Source organism: Diabrotica virgifera, chromosome 7, assembly GCF_917563875.1.
Source record: "Diabrotica virgifera virgifera chromosome 7, PGI_DIABVI_V3a".
Taxonomy (NCBI): Eukaryota; Metazoa; Arthropoda; class Insecta; order Coleoptera; family Chrysomelidae; genus Diabrotica; species Diabrotica virgifera.
In genome coordinates this window covers 175,533,378-175,554,777 of record NC_065449.1, presented here as the reverse complement: position 1 = coordinate 175,554,777, position 21,400 = coordinate 175,533,378, and the positions used below count along the sequence as shown (strand labels likewise).

General features: G+C 32.8%; 1 protein-coding gene across 1 annotated transcript in view; it reads right to left on the bottom strand.

Annotated features, from left to right (window-relative positions):
• LOC126887631 (odorant receptor Or2-like) overlaps positions 1-18,743 on the bottom strand; it is an 82,848-nt gene extending 64,105 nt beyond the window's left edge. Inside the window, exon 1 of the mRNA XM_050655237.1 lies at positions 18,528-18,743. Within this exon, the coding sequence (XP_050511194.1) occupies positions 18,528-18,710 (183 nt within the window). The 5' untranslated portion in view covers positions 18,711-18,743. The remainder of the gene's footprint in view (positions 1-18,527) is intronic.
• Positions 18,744-21,400: the final 2,657 nt, after the last annotated feature.

Here is a 21,400-nt window from a genome sequence, read left to right as displayed (position 1 = left end):
ACCCGCCAGCAGCTCGAACACACCCTCTCAGGAAGGAAGAAACACTTCCAACCGAAGGCCAGCACGCAAACCAAAGTCAGGGAAAAAGTAATTGTTAGCAACCCTTCAGTTGACTCAGACGGTTTGCTTGATCGTAGATTATCCCCTCCAGTCTTAAACTGGAATTTTAGTAATAAGCAAAATCAAGGCAAGGAAACAGTTCCAAATTCTATACTAGGTTGTAGGTTTGTGAATAATAATAATATGTCTATGTTAGTACCAGATAATTTTGAAAATAAATCAGATATTTTTGATTTTGATATAAATTCTTTATAAGTTAGGAAACATAATGATAACCGAACTTATCTTAAAATTGAAATATTAGGACAATCGTGTTTAGCTCTATTAGATAGTGGCTCGAACATTTCTTTAATAGGTTCGTATTCGCTGAAATTATTAGAAAATACTGATATTAATGTTATGCCTATTTCTTCTCTACAAGTCTCTTCTGCAGATGGTGATATCCAGTCAATTACAGGTAAATTTGACACAGAAATCGTAGTTGCCAATATTCGCAGAATGATTACATTTTATATTATACCTTCAGTTAAAAATTCTATAATTCTTGGCATGGATTTCTTGAATGCATTTAATAGTACTCTAAATTGCTCAGATTTTTGGTTGTTTATATCTTCCTTTAATGTTGCAACGGTAAGTGCCATTCGTGAGTTCTCTAGTTTGTCTAGCTTAGAACAAAAACAGTTAGAGAATATTATTTCTAAATTTTCATCTATCTCTTCCAAAGATAAATTAGGTCGTACACATTTAATATCTCATACTATCGAAGTGAACACTACGACTCCTTTTAGACAGCATCAATATCCCATACCTCAGGCATGGCAAGCAGATTTAAGTAAAGAAATTGATTCGATGCTCTCTTTAAACATTATCGAAAAATCAACGTCTTCGTTTTGTAGTCCCTTATGGTTGACGAAAAAGAAGGATGAATCATTCAGAGTCTGTTTTGATGGTCGTAAACTTAATAGTATCACTACTAATAGAGATGCTTATCCCATCCCTCGGATAGATATAATTTTGAGCAAACTTCAGAATGCCAAATATATCTCTTCTATCGATTTATCCAAAGCCTTCTTACAAATTCCGTTAAGTGAAGAGAGTAAGAAGTATACTTTCGCTGTCAGTGGTAAAGGGTTATTTCAATTTGTCACAATGCCTTTCGGTCTAGTTTCAGCTCCGCAAACAATGTGTCGTTTAATGGACTTGGTTATTGGTCCACAACTCGAACCATTTGTATTTTATTATTTAGATGACAGCATAGTGGTTACTCCTGATTTTTCCTCACATATTGAAATATTGGAGAAATTATTTTCACGCCTTAAAGGAGCTAATCTCTCTGTTAATTTAGAGAAATGTAATTTTTGTCGTCCTAATTTGAAATTTCTAGGATATGTTGTTGATAATTAAGGTTTGAGAACAGACCATGATAAAGTAACCGCTATAAAGGACTTCCCCATTCCTAAAACTACTACACAATTACGTAGGATCTTGGGCATGTGTGGGTACTATCGTCGATTTGTGCCTTCTTATTCTACTTTATTATCACCTCTTACTGACCTCCTTAAGAGTAGGAAAAAGGGCCAGACTATCACTTGGACTCCTGAAGCCGACGATGCTTTTCATCGCATTAAAGAAGCTCTTACCCGTGCTCCTGTCATGACTTCACCTGATTTCAATGAACATTTTTACCTCATGACTGATTGTTCGAATACCACTTCCGATGGTGTACTCTTTCAGATAAAAGATGGTTCTGAACACCCTATAGCATATACTAGTAAGAAGCTCAATAAGGCTCAGAAAAATTATTCCATTACAGAGCGTGAACTCCTTGCTATTATTCATGGCTTGGAGGTTTTCCGGTACTATTTAGAAGGCCGTAAGTGTACCCTTATTACTGACCACAGTTCATTATTGTGGATACATTATCCAACGTTTGTCCCGATGGATTTGTAAGTTGTCAGCATTTGATTATAATATTGTCCATCGTAAGGCAAATGGTGTTTTAGTAGCTGTTGCTTTGTCTCGAACGTTTGATGTCAATCTTCTTGACTTATCCACTTTAGTTCCGGATGCATGGTATCAGAAAATGTTGGAAAAGGTTACCCAAGAACCTAATCAGTATCCTGATTTTAAAGTAGAAAATAATATCCTTTATAAGCATGTCGTTAGTTCAGTGGAAGCTTTGTTTAATATGTCTGATTGGAAGATTGTCGTCCCAACAGCAAACAGGGATGAAATTCTTCGTACATTTCATGATAATGTGACATCTGGTCATTTTGGTTCTTACAAAACATTTAGTAGGATAGTAGAATTATATTATTGGCCTGGCATGCGCAACTATATTAAGAAATATATATCTAGATGCAAAGTTTGTGCTATAGTCCGTTCTTTAACCCGCCATTACACGCGCTATGAGGGAATCCCTCACCATATTTGTTTATAACCAATGAAATTGTGTAAACGAATACGATAACCTTAAGCACCCAGGAATGCCTTTAGCATGGTTCATGAGAGGGTATGAAAAAGTTATAGAATATTTCAGGCGGTCAGTGTGCTGTGTGATAGTTGAAAGGAGAGACATCCCTCTTCAAGTGAGGGAATTCCTCACTGCGCGTGTAATCACGGTGAAATCACGTTTCTGTTATCTCAAAGAAACTTTTAGGTTTTTATTTAATATTTAGGTAGGTTTAATTAAAATATTATTGTTTGGATTAGGTTAGGAACAGTGGCACACCGAGCGGGGGTTTTGGGGGTTAAAATCCCACCCAGAGCATATAGAAATATATATAAAAGAAAGTAGGAAAATGTAACTTGTCTTTCACAAATAATACAAAAAACTTTCGGTGCCCAAGCTAACCCCCCTCCCCCCCAGAGGAAAATTCTAGGTGCGCCACTAGTTAAGAACCCATTTTTAAATTTACCTATTCTAATTGGGAAATAAGCCGCAATTTAACTTGAAAAATTGATTTTATTGACGTTTAGAATTCCACCTCGGACGTCGTTATCAAAATACAAAATATTAATAGTTAATTACATAAATACTACAAAGAAATAGCTTTAGACCAGTTGTTAATTTTAATTTGTATTTTTAGTACAGTTAATTCGCGTAAAGAACGTTAATTTCTTCAGTGGCTTGCTGAAATTGAAAATTAAGAAAACTTGCTTTTGATCTATGTACTCGTATATTATTTTTACTTTTGTTTTGTTAAATTAATAAAAAAAACTGGTTTACGAGACTTTCTATAATATGTGAGTACAACCCATTTTATATTTATACATGTTGACATTCATTCTTCCTCGAAATAAGTCGAACTTATATAGGTGAGGGCGACGCTCATACGCGTGCAACCACGTCACAATAGAAGACGCGTGTAACGGCGGGTTAACGGTAAAATATTGCAAAACCTCTAAATTTTAAAGAACCGCATGGATTGACATGAAATTTGGCATACACATAGCTAACAAGTCAAAGAAAAAAAGTGATATTGTGCTGATATGTGCTTTTGCCCTGGGGGTGGTTTTCACCACCTCTTGGGGGTGAAAAAATATTCGTCAAAAGAGAGTCAGGAAATGGATAAACTGGCTAATTTTAAGTAACTTTTGGCCCATAGAGTTTTTTCACTAAGTCAATACTTTTCGAGTTATTTGGCAGTGAATATGTTCATTTTTTCAACAAAATAACCACGCTTTTAGACGGTTTTTCGCAAATAACTCAAATAATAAGTATTTTGTCGAAAAAACATTCTTAAGAAAAATATAGCCTGTAAAAAATTAAAAAAATGGTGTATATATCACGTCTCTACACCTAGCAGAATCAGAGTTATAGCTAATGAAAAATAGGTTCATATTCGTCAAATTCCAAATGGAATACTTTAAATATACTCCAAATCATACTCCAAATGAAATAACCAAAAATTAAGCACATTTCGGGGAAAACTCATTACAACTTATTTAAAGTGTTTAAAAAGAGCTTCATTTTTGTTTTATACAAAAAATTTCTAGCATCAAAATTAAACAAGTTACGCTCAAAATAAAGTTAGTCCCTTTTGGTTTTGGCAAAAAAATCGAGAAAATCACCCCCTAATTAGTATCTTGAATAAACTTAATCGTTACGACTTCACAAGTTTCTTGACTCGTGTAGATATTGTTTATATGATCTGTAAGTTTCATCGGTTCAAAGTCCTTATTATTGAAAGGGCTGTAGTTAAAATGGGTTGAACGAGTCACTGATCACGAATGTATGCAAATTTAGAAACACCAAATCTTAATCAATTCTTGTCTAACAGAAAAACAAAAAAATACATGATATTCAGAAAAGCAAATCTGACTTTTTTTGTTTTTCGAGATTTTTGGCATCTCTAAGAATTTTTAAGTTATTTTGAAAAAAACATATTTTTCAAAATTTAAATTTTTAAAAATTTTATTTTGAAACCAAATTTTTTTAAAAATAAGCACTTTGAGTCGATGAAACTTACAGATCATATAAACACAACACAAGTAAAATAATTTGGGGAGCGGTAACGATTAATTTAATTTAAGTTGCTAATTAGGGGGTGGTCTTCCCGATTTTTTTTGCAAAAACAAAAGGGACCAACTTTATTTTGAGCGTAACTTGCTTAAGTTTAATGCTAGAAACTTTTTGTAAAACCAGAAATAAAGCTTTTTTTAAACACTTTAAAACAGTTGTAATAGGCTTTCCTCAAAAAGTGCTTAATTTTTTGGATATTTCACGTCGAAATATTCTATTTAAAATTTGGTGAATATGAATCTATTTTTCATTGGCTATAACTCTGGTTCTGCGAGATACAGAGACCTAACGCGTACACCATTTTTTTTACTTTTATATAGGCTATAATTTTGCTAAAAACATTTTTTTCGACAAAATACTTACTTTTTGAGTTATTTGGGGAAAACCGTCTAAAAATGTGGTTATTTTGTTGAAAAATGAACATATTCCCTTGCAAATAACTCGAAAAGTGTTCACTTGGCGAAAAAGCTCTATAGAACAAAAGTTAATTAAAATTAGTCAGTTTACCCATTTCCGGACTTATTTTGGACATATATTTTTTCACCCCCAAAAGGGGGTTAAAGTCACCCCCAGGGCAAAAGCACACATCGGCACAATATCACTTTTTTTCTCTGACATATAAGCTATACGTATGCCAAATTTCATGTAAATCCAAGCGGTTTTTTAAAATTTAGAGCAAAAACCGTGAAAGAATGGACTACTACTTGCAAGCCAAGTACTATGCCACAAGCTGGAGTAATGGGTACTTTTAGGAACATTGACTTCCCATGGCAGATGATATCCATGGATCTGATTGGACCATATCCTCGTAGTTACAATTGCTATACCTATTTTTTGGTGGTTGTGGACTACTTTACTAAATTCCCACTAGTTTTCCTTCTTCGTAATGCCACTGTCCCTGCCACTGTGAAATATTTGGAAGAACAAGTCTTTTTGTTGTTTGGTGTTCCCCAAATTGTGTCTTGTGACAATGGTCCTCAATTTGTGTCTAAGGCCTTTAAGGATCTTCTAACCAAGTACAAAGTTCAGAAAATCTTTTATAATGCTGCATACCATCCGCAAGCTAATCATAGTGAGCGAGTAAACCGCAGTATTGTAACAGCCCTTAGATCGTACACCTATCCAGATCACAGAGCTTGGGACCAGTATATCCACTCAATAGCTCAAGCCATAAGAACTTCGGTCCATAAAGTTACTCAATCTTCTCCAGCTTATCTGAATTTTGGTAGAAATATTGCTTGGTCTGGTGATTATTTTGGTTTAATTTCGGACAATTCCACAAATCTCCCTCAGATCTTTGAGAAACTCCATCGTTTAGATGATCTTCAGACTTTGCCTCCAATATTTGCAGACCTCAGGAATAAGTTAAAGTCTTCTTACCTTAAGTCACAGCGTCAATATAATTTAAGGAAAAGAGATTTGCGATTCTTTGTTGGTGATCGGGTATTAAAACGTAATTTTGTTAAGTCTAGTAAAGGTGATGCTATTTCTGCCAAATTTTGTCAGAAATACGTCCCATGTGTTGTCAGTAAAGTAATCTCTCCTTTAATATATGAATTGAAAGATAGTTCGTCCAACAGAAAACTTGGTCGGTTTCATATAAAGGACCTACTACCAGATAATACTGTCAACGACTTAGAATCTTCGTCATCAGAAGAAGAAGATTAACTTAACATTATTGATTAAGTTAATTCCTCTTTCTAAATTTCTGGAATACTCGATTGGTTAATGAATAGGTCAATGATTGGATTTTGATTTTAGTCACCAAATAGGGTCACTATGTTTTATCCATTATAATAATATTTTTAGCTTTCCATATTCAATGTATCTTAGATGGCATTAGTTTTAGAATTGAGATTTAGCTTAATTTGGCTTGTTATTGAACTGGTATGGAACTGTAACACCTTGTGGGTGATTATGCTTATATGTGTCATCACTTGTGGATTAGTGTATCTACATAAGAGGTTGAGTTTTATGTTTATTCGGTTTGCATTTGAGTTTGTGGTTTCTATTGGAGAGTTATGACAATACTTAGTATGATTCCTTGGTACATTAGCTTATTTTGGTCTAAAGAAGTAATAGTGATATTTGTTTTGGTAAATACAATTTTAGTATACAGTGTGATTCCAAAGTTATACTCCATTTGTCAAATATGCAATTAAGTTAATTGGGATAAAATTTATGATAAAGACTATGAAACCATGTCGTTATTTATCGTATTGAATATTTCTTAGGAAAATGGTTTGCCTAGCTTGGCTATGCAAATACGTGGGTTCGAAACTTGTATTACTTATCAACTGTGCACATGATAGGAAGCAGATTTCATGGCTCACCGTTGCCTAGTCCTAGGTCATACCCTAATCAGTTCAGATGCTGAATCTTTATGGTAGAATGTTTAATCATCATTTTATTCATGCACTAGGCATTCTTATTCAATTTTCAGTGTATGATCATTCTATAGAGACTTAGTCTTAAGCTTGTCTGTCTATTGTATACTTATTCTTCTTAGTTTTACTATTTTATTGTTCTGATAATAATGGTGACTTCTTGGATATCAGTCCTATGGAAATATTGTAGCTTTTGTATGCACCAAGGGATTATTGTGTTTGAGCATCGGCTTTCCTGGGAACTAATTTTTTGTTTGTACGTAAGTTAGAGTCAGGATCCATATCCTCTTATCTGTGAGTAACTAGGGAACATTTTCTTTAGAAATTGATTTACTTGTTCTCTAGTATTTCTTTAGTTGAATGTACATTATAAGAGCTATTATTATGGGAAGTTAGGAGAAAAAGTTTGTTTGGTTGAGCTTGAAAAGGAAGAAGATAAAAGAAAAATCATGCGAAACAAAATAAAATTGAGAAATCGAGAAGAAGGTCCAGTTTATATCAACGATGACCTATCAAAGAACGACAGAATTGTACAGAAACGTATCAGACAAAAAGCGCAAGAACTAAGGAAGGAAGGGAGAAAAGTGAAAGTAGGCTATAAGAAAATATATGCCGATCATGAAATATGGCGCTGGGATGGAATGAACCAAACGTTGGTGGTAGAGACCAAAGCAAAAAACTAAGCAATAGCAATGAAAGGAAACAAATTACGACGAAAAATGCAAAGAAGGGGATTACGAACTATGAAAATAAAACAAATCAAGACAGCAATAAAAAAGAAAAGCCGAAAAATGACAAGATACAGTTTGCAACAGAGATAAATAAGACGGAAACGACGCAGGCAATGGACAAGGAAATAAGTAAAGATAACAAAAAGAAAACTAAAGTCAACTTGGTTACATGGAATGTAAGAGGCACATACGAAACAGGAAAACTCAAAGAATTAATTAGAGAAATAAAAGATATAATGTAGAAATAATAGCTTTACAGGAGACAAAACAATTGGAGACAGAAATAGTAGAAATAGAAGACGTGGTATTTTTTAAAAGCGGGGGAGAAACCAGAAGGTTAGGAACAGGTTTTATAATACAGCGAAAATGGAAGGAAAGAGTAATGGCATTCCAACCAATATCAGATAGATTATGCACAATAAGATTAAAAGGGGACAAACGAAACATAAATATAATAAATGTACACGCACCGATTGAAGATGCCACAGAAGAAGAAAAAGATGAATTCTACGAGCAATTGGAAAGAGAATATGATAAATTACCAGGGTTTGACATCAAAATAATAATGGGAGACTGCAACGCCAAAGTCGGAAGAGAGAATATATACGAACACATAAAAGGGAAATATAGTAAGCATGAGGTGTCGAACGATAATGGCCAAAGAATAATAGGCTTTGCAACAGAAAGGCAAATGGTGATAAGAAGCACACAATTACGCCGAAAAGATATATATAAAGGAACGTGGATTTCCCCTTATAAGAAAACAGTAAATCAGATAGACCATATTTTAATAGAGAAGAAGCATGCAAACAATGTAATAAATGTAAAGAGCATTAGAGGAGCGGACTGTAACTCTGACCACTACTTGGTGAGAGCAGAATACAAAATCGAGCATAACATAAAGCGAAACAATAAAACAACGGAAAAAATTAAAAACAATTCAACATAGGACTACTAAAAGATAACAACACACAGAAGAAGTATGAACAGGGAATAACCAACAGACTAATCAGGGAACAAGAAACGTCAAGCCCAGACAAACAATGGCAAAATATCAAAGAAGCAATCTTGAACACAAGTAAAGCAATCCTAGCGAAAACCAAAAGAAAACACAAAACAAAAGATTGGTATGATGAAGAATGTCAAGAAGTAGCAGAAGCAATAAGAAAAGTAAGACTCAAAAATCTCACAAATGACGAAGAAATCACTAGAGAAGAATACAGAGAATTGAGAAAAATCATGAAAAGAAAATGTAGAAGCCAAAAGAGAAAATACAATGAGAACAAACTGAAAGAAATAGAAGAAAAATTTCAAAAAAAAAAGAAATAAGATCATTCTACCAAGAAGCAAAAAAAATGGAAAGAGGATATCAAAAAAACAACCCATATATGAGAGATGATAAAGGGATGTTGCTAAATGAGCCGAAAAAAATAATGGAAAACTGGCAAAACTATTTCACAGAATTGCTAAATAAGAGCGAAGTACAAAAGGAAACGAGCCATGAAATTGAAGATGATCAGACAGCAATAGAAATACCCACAGAACAAGAAATAAAGAGCGTGAAAAATAACAAAAGCCCAGGAATAACAGAAATATCGGCCGAAATGATAAATCCAGGAGGGAAAAGACTACAGAAAGAGATATATGACCTGATAAAAAGAATATGGGAAGTAGAAAAAATGCCAGAAGAGTGGACCATAGCAAGAATATGCCCTATACATAAAAAAGGTGATAGAATGCTATGCGAAAACTACAGAGGCATCGCACTATTAGAAATAGTTTACAAAATCTTGGCACAAAGTATAAGAAAAAGGCTAAGTCATTATTCGGAAAAAATACTGGGGGAATACCAGGCAGGTTTTAGAAACAATAGATCAACGACTGACTAAATATTTGCCTTAAAAGAAATACAGACTACCTGTTACGAACATAAAACAGTACTATATGCTTTGTTCATAGACTTTAAGCAGGCTTACGACACAGTAAATAGACAGCAGATGTACGAACTGATGAAAGAACTGGGGATACCAAGTAAAATTGTTAGGATGATAAAGATGACGATGGAAAACACAACAAACGAAATAGCTTGGAAAGGGTATACATCCAAAAAGTTTGAAACCAAGGAAGGATTACGACAAGGAGACCCACTATCAACAATGGCATTCAATCTAACATTGGAAGGAATAATCAGGAAAAGCAGAATAAACATGCAAGAAACGATATTTAAAAACGGCCACCAATGCATAGCATTTGCAGATGATCTGACGCTATTAGCAACAAGCAAAAAAGAACTGCAAAAGTTAATGAAAAACATAATAATGGAAGCCAAAAAATTCGGACTTATAATAAATGAAGAAAAGACAAAGTATATTTTAATGGGAGAGATCCAAAAAGAAAAAGAGAATAACATCATAGTACAAATAGATGGAGAAAAAACATACTCGTTCAAAAGAGCCAAAGAAATTATTTACCTGGGAGCCAAAATAGATGAAAATGGTCATGAAGAAGGGGAGATAAAGGCAAGAATAGCTAAAGGAAATAAAAAATATGAAGCATTACGCACATTATTGAAATCCAAATACGTATCAAGAAAAACCAAAATAAGAATTTATAAGACTGTTATCAGACCAACAGTAACATACGCAAGTAAAACATGGGTGCTCAAAAAGTCAGAAACAGACCTATTAGAAAGATGGGAGAGAAAAATGCAAAGAGCAATATATGGAGGTGTGAAAATAGAAGGTCAGTGGCGAAGAAGAACCAATAAAGAATTGGAAGAACTATATCAAGAGCCAACGATTACGACGACGATCAAAGCACAGATAATACGATACTTGGGGCACATAGAGAGAATGGGAAGTAAACGAATGCCAAAAATGGTACTCTCACGAAGACCAATACAAAAGAGGAGGAAAGGCAGGCCAAGGAAAAGATGGAAGGACAGTGTATATGAAGACTTGAAGAAAAGTAACATTGAGAGATGAAAAGAACTAGCATTGGACAGAAGGAGATGGAGAGAGGTGGAGGTGGTGAAGGAGTGTATAAAAAGACTGAAGTGTATTTAAATAAAATTTACAAGTTTTATAAGTTATGTAAGTTATACTATGTTATTTATTATATTATTTATGTAATCAGAAATGTAAACATTTTAGCCCTAGGCCTACAAGGGCTGTTGCGCTTAATAAATATATATAAGCTATACGTATGCCAAATTTCATGTCAATCCAAGCGGTTTTTTAAAATTTAGAGCAAAAACCGTGAAAGAATGGACTACTACTTGCAAGCCAAGTACTATGCCACAAGCTGGATTAATGGGTACTTTTAGGAACATTGACTTCCCATGGCAGATGATATCCATGGATCTGATTGGACCATATCCTCGTAGTTACAATGGCTATACCTATTGTTCGGTGGTTGTGGACTACTTCACTATATTTCCACTAGTTTTTCTTCTTCGTAATGCCACTGTCCCTGCCATTGTGAAATATTTGGAAGAACAAGTCTTTTTGTTTTTTGATGTTCCCCAAATTTTTTCTTGTGACAATGGTCCTCAATTTGTGTCTAAGGCCTTTAAGGATCTTCTAACCAAGTACAAAGTTCAGAAAATCTTTTATAATGCTGCATACCATCCGCAAGCTAATCATAGTGAGCGAGTATACCGCAGTATTGTAACAGCCCTTAGATCGTACACCTATCCAGATCACAGAGCTTGAGACCAGTATATCCACTCAATAGCTCAAGCCATAAGAACTTCTGTCCATGAAGTTACTCAATGTTCTCCAGCTTATCTGAATTTTGGTAGAAATATTGCTTTGTCTGGTGATTATTTTGGTTTAATTTCGGACAATTCCACAAATCTCCCTCAGATCTCTGAGAAACTCCATCGTTTAGAAGATCTTCAGACTTTGCCTCCAATATTTGCAGACATCAGGAATAAGTTAAAGCCTTCTTACCTTAAGTCACAGAGTCAATATAATTTAAGGAAAAGAGATTTGCGATTCCTTGTTGGTGATCGAGTATTAAAACGTAATTTTGTTAAGTCTAGTAAAGGTGATGCTATTTCTGCCAAATTTTGTCAGAGATACGTCCCATGTGTTGTCAGTAAAGTAATCTCTCCTTTAATATATGAATTGAAAGATAGTTCGTCCAACAGAAAACTTGGTCGGTTTCATATAAAGGACCTACTACCAGATAATACTGTCAACGACTTAGAATCTTCGTCATCAGAAGAAGAAGATTAACTTAACATTATTGATTAAGTTAATTCCTCTTTCTAAATTACTGGAATACTCGATTGGTTAATGAATAGGTCAATAATTGGATTTTGATTTTAGTCACCAAATAGGGACACTATGTTTTATCCATTATAATAATATTTTTAGCTTTCCATATTCAATGTATCTTAGATGGCATTAGTTTTAGAATTGAGATTTAGCTTAATCTGGCTTGTTATTGAACTGGTATGGAACGGTAACACCTTGTGGGTGATTATGCTTATATGTGTCATCACTTGTAGATTAGTGTATCTATATAAGAGGTTGAGTTTTATGTTTATTCGGTTTGCATTTGATTTTGCGGTTTCTATTGGAGGGTTATGACAATACTTATTATGATTCCTTGGTACATTAGCTTATTTTGGTCTAAAGAAGTCATAGTGATATTTGTTTTGGTAAATACAATTTTAGTATACAGTGTGATTCCAAAGTTATACTCCATTTGTCAAATATGCAATTAAGTTAATTGGGATAAAATTTATGATAAAGACTATGAAACCATGTCGTTATTTATCGTATTGAATATTTCTTAGGAAAATGGTTTGCCTAGCTTGGCTGTGCAAATACGAGGGTTCGAAACTTGTATTACTTATCAACTGTGCACATGATAGGAAGCAGATTTCATGGCTCACCGTTGCCTGGTCCTAGGTCATACCATAATCAGTTCAGATGCTGAATCTTTATGATAGAATGTTTAATCATCATTTTAATCATGCACTAGGCATTCTTATTCAATTTTCAGTGTATGATCATTCTATAGAGACTTAGTCTTAAGCTTGTCTGTCTATTGTATACTTATTCTTCTCAGTTTTACTATTTTATTGTTCTGATAATAATGGTGACTTCTTGGATATCAGTCCTATGGAAATATTGTAGCTTTTGTATGCACCAAGGGATTATTGTGTTTGAGCATCGGCTTTCCTGGGAACTAATTTTTTGTTTATACGTAAGTTAGAGTCAGGATCCATATCCTCTTATCTGTGAGTAACTAGGGAACATTTTCTTAATCTGCAGTTTCTTTAGAAATTGATTTACTTGTTCTCTAGTATTTCCTTAGTTGAATGTACATTATAAGAGTTATTATTATGAGATTTCTTGATTTATTTCGTTAGTGATGGTTTTGGAATAATGGTTGTTTTCTTCTGGCTATTCTTATAAATCTGTTGTAGCTATAGCTATAGTTAGAGAATCCCAGAATAAGTTAACTTCTGTTATGTCAACTATTCGATTGGGTACCCTTAAATAGATCTTCCATTGCATCTGATACAATTCCGATTATCAGTTGAATTAGGTTCATGGTACCCAATATGTAATCATTATTAGCACATTTAGTGCTAGGTTGTAGCGTTGCTCAATTAAATCTGCCTGGTTGTTCCACCTTGGATATGCTTCAATATAAATCTGTTGTCCACTCTCGGATCAATTTAGGATAAAAGGCTTGCTACAATAATTTCTCTTCTTGTCAATAGCTCTTATATTTATTTTGGTATAGACTATGGTCTATGTTTGGCTTACTGCGAATTGGCTACGAAATCTACTAATTGTTCACTTTGGATATGCTCTATTTAAATCTGTTGTCCATCGATAGAACAATTTTGTACTACTCGTCCCATTCGACATTTTTTTTTGAGATTAGGATTTATCTAAATTATGTACTTTAGAAACGGGTTATAACAACTCTTAGGAATGTATGTATGTTGATATGACATGTGATATATTGGGCATTTAAGCAAACCATCTACATGACCCATAATTTGCGGTTAGGTATAATCGATCGAGTCAGATGTAAGTGTGTGTATAAGTTAGTCGTTGTATAGGTTATATTTAGGTTTGCCTTCATGAATATTGTTGTTATGGTGTTATTGTTGACTATAATTTGGGGTTTTATTTAAATCTACTAAATCAACTTGAACAAAATTTGGTCTTTAGGGTATATGTCACAGAGGACTGGTACTATGAGTTTGGGACGATGTCCAATGATAGGTTAGTTTATAGTAGTGTAGTATTCGTAGGTTTTTATTATATTTTAGATATTTGTTTTATTCACGGCTGTGTTGGATCCCACAGCGTGTGACTTTCCTCTATGGATACTTGTATTGAGTATTTATATGGGTATATATATATATATATATATATATATATATATATATATATATATATATATATATATATATATATATATATGTAAAAAAAAATTGTCCGTAAGATCAATTTTTTTTTCCAAGTAAAGGAGGGATGTAACGATAAACGTTCTATTTCATTACGAAGGTATCTCAAAAATGTTATTCCGATGGGAACTAGGTATGCAACCAACTTTACAAGCACTTGTATTCGAAGTTGCAGTTGATAGACGATAAAGTTGGTAATATCTGGTAGATTAGGGTCTAGCAGTTAGCAATGACGATATCCGGCGGGGGTGTATGTCATATCGGCCATAGTGGCTGTCCCTTCACTTGAATTTTCGTTCTTTTCCGATCGGGAAGTCTATCTCCAGTGGCCATTGTGAAGAATATAAATTTTGGTTGAAATATTTTATTAGAAGATTTAGTTTATGTTGGAAGGAGTTATTTTGTTTGGGGTTTGTGAAGTGTTTTGAAGAGTTTTTGTTTCCAATATTTTTTTGAAAAGCAATAGGTATGTATAAAAAAAATCACTTAACTATGTTTTTGTCATTTCTTTTCCATGCTAAGAAAAAAATAACCATCTAAATCATTTTTAATACCATATTTAGATCATATTAAAAGCATTGCTATTCTTCAATTATCACTTTTTCAATACTTCTAATATACACTCTACAGAAAAAAATATTCTTAGAACTACATTTTCACTCTCAAATAAGTTGGAAATCAATGATCATTTTCACTCTATCATGTATATAACTCCATATAGTAATCTTTGATTACAAGATCCACATCTACTTGTCCAAATACTTCCTTATATTCGTTTAAAAAGGCTTTTTCCAGTCAAGAATAATCAAGGTCAATGAAAGCATGTACATCAAACTTCATTTTTTCCTTAGATTTTTTCTCTGTCAAGTTCTGATAAGGTGAAACACCTTTTTATAGAGGCCCTGTTTCTTATATACTCAAGGAAAACCAGCTAATAGGAGGTTTTTTCTATTCTTTTAGCCACTGGAGGAGGACTATAACAAAATTTAAGTCAAATTGGATACTTCAGTTATTTATGGAATAAGCAATCATTTTGGGGTTCTTTTGGGTTTGGATTGGAAGAATTTTGAAAGTTTTTTTTGTTTCTGGAATAGACACTTAGTTTTACCGATACTAGCAAGTACCTCCTCGTCAGTCCTCCGTGTTGTTGTTAATTACCTCCCTAGGTTTGGGAAGACCGGAGGATACCTTCCTGGCTCTCCCATCATCAACCTCACCAGGATTTTGGAGAAGCCACAGGCCTACTTTTTGTAGAAGCGCCAGGTTTTTATAATAAAATTTAAATTTTCCAGTCTTTTAAATAATAGTTTTCAATTTTCATTTTTTTTTTCAATAACTTAACTAAATAACCTTCATAATAATATAAATTCACCTTCTTAAAACCTATCAGCGTTATAATATTCAATATTTTTTTTTCCAACAAATTTTATATTTCATTTTCATTATTGTATCAGGTATTTAAAATAGTCTGGGGATTATAAACTATCTGGAAAGATACTGTGCACAATATCTCGGTTTATAACCTATTTAATAATATTTATTTCATTGGTCAGGTATTGTCAGGATTGTCACTTCCGATCAGTTGTTAGATTGTCAGCCAATATTGTATTCCGCATTAATAATAAGTTGTACACACATCTTTAGATCAATTAATTGTCTGATATAATAAATTCATTACATATTTTTCTTCATATTGTAGAACCTGCGTTCTCGACAGGAGCGTACTAGCCTAGTACGTCCGGTAGTTAGCTAGTGTATAAAATTGTATATAGGGTTATAGGTATTTTCATTAAAATTGTTGGTACTACATAAATATATGTTTTATTTCCTATAATTTCTATTATCTCTATAAAAGTAATAGTAATATAATCATAATAATTAAGTGCGTGCAGCAGTATAAGTCACTCGGCGAAGCATTCATTAAATCCTTCCCTGGCGCCCTCAATCGTTCTCCGTAATATCTTCTCGGTCAGTAGTTCCTTCTTTTCATTACTGCTTATATTAATTTATTTTCTTTAACATTCGAATACTTTATTAGGTACCGTCTTATTAGGGCATGCAAATTGGCCTAATCCTCCCCCGAACCCTACTGATAAACTCTCTTAAATATCCAGCTAGCTTAGCTTCATAAAACATCCACAACTAAGTACACTACCCCTTCAAAGCTTACGTCTATTCTGTTACATCACACCCGATTCGTTACACTACGGTTTAACCTGACGGTTAAAACCGGTCAAAAAACCGGTTATTTCATAAACCGGTGTTCGTTTTTTTATTCATAGCCAATAACCAATAAGTTACATTTAAATTGCGCTTTAGTTTGCGATACTCTATTCGAATCGATATCAGTCTATGTCGGTATAGAAATCAGTCATCAGTGTCGTGAAATCGGTTTCAGTCAGCTGAAAATTTCTCATTTACTCTCGGGGAGCAAAAAATTTTCCCATTTTTTCTCTTAATTCAGTATTTTTCCACTTATGCGGTTTTTCACTGCTTATTACTTTAAAAAGAAAATACCGGTTATAACCGGGTCAAAAAAACAACCGAAAAAATCGATTATTGCCGAGGAGAAAAACCGGTTTCAGGTTATAACCGGTAGGTTTTTCCCATACCTAGCACATAGAGAAAATTAAAGAAATCGTGTACGAGCGGCATGCCCTATACAAAACTGGAATACCACGTGCAGGAGGAACCGCCCGAGTATCCTCCTCTTCCTTAAGGTTCAATAAACTGGTCAATCTTTTGACTTTAAAACGTGGAGAACTATACTTATCCGCAAAAGTAAACGGACACTAAGTTTATTTTAAATTTAGAACTATTATATTTAGAAGTATTATAAAATTTTCAATTTCAATCAATTATTTTTATTTTATGTTCAATAACAAACCATATTCAAAAAACAAATACCAAAATATTGAATACTGTAAAACAAATAAAAATTTACAATTTTCTTGACTATTGTCAGACTAGATAGTTTGTTAGACTTTAAGGGCACAGGCGTAAAATCTCGGCTCCAATGCTTTTCAAATGAATTTATTTTTATCGAATCCTGAGAAAACTAATAAATATTTTTAAAAAATTTAAACGCATTATGAAAGACTGCGTTATTACCGAGGGCCGAAAGCCCCTGAAAAATTATATGATGTTTATTTTAATAAGTTACAGGGGTGAATAAAAAAGAGGAAATTTGGTGTGATATTTAATTTCAAATATTTCAGTCAAATAAAATATTTTGTTTATGCTTAGGTACTTTCGGCCATCGGCAATAAAATTATCTAATATTATTTTATCCTGCGTTTAAATTTCTTAAAAATATTTATCAGTTTTTTCAGGATTCGAAAAAAATGAATGCATTTGAAAAGCATTGGAGCCGAGAGATTTTTGCGCCTATGATCTTAAGTAACAATAAACAACTGTGGAATACGCCATGTACATCACTCCATAACACAGAAAAAAATAATCATTTTTACCTTATTACAAATTATGAACTTTGCTTTAATATAGATAGATGATAATAATGAAGAATTCGTGTCTCAGTTATTTTAAGAACGAGTATTGAACTTCGTAAGTCCTAGATTTTCACTTGAAGTGATCGGACGTAGAACCGGAAGTCGACATTTGAACTGTTCATAGGACTTTGCATTTTTGCTAAACTTTTGGTCATAATTGTTTAAACGGAAATTATTTCAAAACCGGGACTGAAAAGTCAAGCTCGACTTTTCAGTACTCTTCGATTTATACATGACGTGTACTATTTCTGCGATTATAATATGGCACTTCCGGTTAGAACTTTTTAACCGGAAATGATATATAAACCAAAATAATACATTTGTTCTTTTATCTGATTGAGGCACGCCGAATAATATATCGCTTTTACTGTTTCAATTACTTTAAAGTAGTACTCTGGTTGCAACTCTAAAACCGGAAGTAGGTGTCAAATTTCTCATCTTTAGTACTCTCCATGGATTATAAGCTTTTATTCCACACTTCATTTATCATTCTATCTGTATTAATAACGGAGGAGTTATATTAGTAGACCGACGGACAGACGGACAGACAGTCCTGAATCCGCAAGTATATATTTGTTCTCGTCTTGCAAAGGCGCGTCGAATAATATATCACTTGTACTATTCCCGTGACTTTAAAACAGTACTTCCGGTTGCATTTCTAAAACCGGAAGTCCTAGGTAAAATTTCTCACCTTTTATGCCGTCCTTGACTTATAAGCTTTCATTCGACACCTCACTTGCCATTCTGCATGGTATAATTACGAAAGAGTTGTGTTCGTTCGTCTATCCGTCCGGACAGACGAAAGTGGATAATTCAATGTATTCACATTTTTTAAAAATTGGGTGAAAAAAATAGGAATAAAAATTAACTTACGTGACTGAATAAGATGATATTGTCTATAGAACCTGTTATTTTCAGAAACGTTAAATCCTTCTCTAAGAAAAACGTCAAAACGCCAAGATATAGAGCTCCAAAGCACCAGAGAACGTTTAAACAACATCGTATGATTCCAGTCCACGAACGTTTGGCTCTTGGTTCATTTCCAACAAATTTCATAAACGCGAAAACTATGCGTATACTAGGTATCTCCATTTTGTATAAATATTCCACAACTAATAATCGAAACATTTGTTAATGCTCACTTTTATAGTTAAAATCTTTAACAAAATTATTTATTAGAATATAAGTTATTAAAATATGACCAATGCGTTACTATAATTTTGTATAATAAGTTAAATATTTGTCGTAGGTAGATAATATCGAAATGAAATATTAAAAACAACTTAACCTTTAATAAGACAACGGTAACAAATTTCACCCTTTAATTTGTCGCCAAATTTTGATTACTAATACACTGAACGTTCAATTTTGTGATATTATAATATAGTTGTTAGGTAGTTGATAGTTATATTCCAAGCTCTGGGTGAAAAATAGGTCGATTTCAGAATATAATTTAGGAGTTTTTGAAACCTATCAGGTGTTATAAAGGACGATGCCTTCCTAGGCATGAAAGGAATAACTTCCACTAAAATGTAACAAAAATTTTAGGTTTTTTATTCATGCCGTTTTTCACTTGTTAGGTTTGCAATTTTTAATAAAATTGTATTTTGCAGCTTGGGATATTCATTTTAGAGAAAAACTTTTAAATATAAATTTGTAGTAAATAAAAAAAACCTACAATTTAAGCTATGCCATGTTTATTTTCGTTAAATATTTATTGGAAAACGGCCTACGAAATCTCCAAAATGGCCTTTTCTGCAATTGCATTATTTATTGTAACAATAACTTTCTTGTATTCTTTAAGCCTTTACAATGAATACCTTTTAATTCCAAACATAAAAGAAATTTGTAAAGCCCGATTGGTGAATGCTTAGATATTACAAATTATTTGTCTCGAGAAGTCAAATGTCGAAGGCTATAACTTTTTAAAATTTGAAAATAAAGGGGCAAATTTCGTTATAAACATTTAGATCTGAAACTGCCCCTGTACATCCTATGAGTTTCTAACTTACAGATTACTGTTGCTGAAGACAAAACGAAGATTTAAAACAACATAAAAATTTTCTACGACTAACTGAAGCAGAGAAAATTGTTTTTGTTTTCTTAAATCTTAGTGACTTTATTTATAACAATTAAGAAATTATTTCTCAGTCACTGACCAAAGAAAGACTTACATCATCTTAAACTAAAAATTATTTTAAAGAAAATTATATTCAATTATTAAAAATGATTTTTAAAGCGGAGTGGCGATTTATTTTTTTTACGATTACAATATTTCTTTTCTTCTATGGCATGTTATTTATGTGTATGCCAAATTTCATGTCAATCCAAGCAATTCTTTAAAATTTGGAGAAAAACCGTGATTGAATGTAGGTACTATGAGTTGCTAAGGGCAACCGACACAATAAATTACTTTTAATAAAATCATTTTTAATAATTGAATGTAATTTATTTTTAAATAATTTTTAATTTAAGATGATAAACTCTTTCTTTAGTCAATGACCGAGAAATAATTTTTTAATTGTTATAATTAGGGTCACTACAATTTAAGAAAACAAAAATAATTATCTCTGCTTCAGTTGATGGTAGAAAATTTTTATTTTGTTTTAAATCTTCGTTTTGTCTTCAGCAACAGTAATCTGCAAGTTAGAAACTCATAGGATGTACAGGGGCCGCTTCTGGTCTAAATGTTTATAACGAAATTTGCCCCCTTATTTTCAAACCATTGACGATTTATGTAATTTTATTAAATTGGATTGTTATTGTTTTGTGTTCTTGACTTTTATAAGCTTTGTCGATAAAATTGCACAATTTTTCATGACAATAAAGCATATTTCTATTCTATTCTATTCTAAACCCAAAATAAGGGGTTGAACAATGATTTATGCATTTGTTTACATCAGAATATGAAAAGATAAGTCTTAAGAAGGAGAGTGGATCTAGGTTTAACTCTCTACGATTTTTTTCAAAAAGTTATAGTCTTTGTTCGACATTTGACTTCTCGAAATAAAAACTTTGTAATATCTAAACAACAAGTTCACCAATCGGGCTTTACAATTTTTTTGTGTTTGGAATTGAAAGATCTTCATTTTAAAGGCTGAAAGAATAAAAAATATTTTTACGATAAAGAATGTAATTGCAAAAAAATACCATTTTTTATCTTTTTCAGGCTCTTTTGCAATAACTAATTAACGAAATTAAACTTGCCACAGCTTAAGTTGTAGGTTTTTTAATTTACTATAAATTTCTATTTCGAAGTTTTTCTCTAAAATGAATATCCTAAGCTACAAAATTAAAAATCTTTAAAAATTGCAAATATAATAAATAGAAAGCGTCATAGATAAAAAACCTTCTAAAATTTTTGGTTATATTTTAGTAGAAGTTATTCCTGGCGTCCTCCTTTACAACACCTAAAAGGTTTCAAAAATTCCTGAATTTTAACACGTTTTTCACCCTGATAAATTTACTTGGTTCAAAAGGATCGTGTATAGAGAGACTATCATCTAAGTTATATGATTTTGTAAGAATATCATTTAAAAACTTTGCCAGTTTACTATTAGACTGGGAGATATTATACAGAAGTTCAGCCACGATTTTCTAAGTCCTGCCTTTTGCAATACTGGAAGTGTAGACGATGTACTTACAATCTGTGGAAACATCCACAAATTTCCTGTGATATTTTCCTGTAAAAATTAGATTTTCCCAAAAAATAAAAATAGGGTTTTGCGATGAATTTCTAAGTCCTG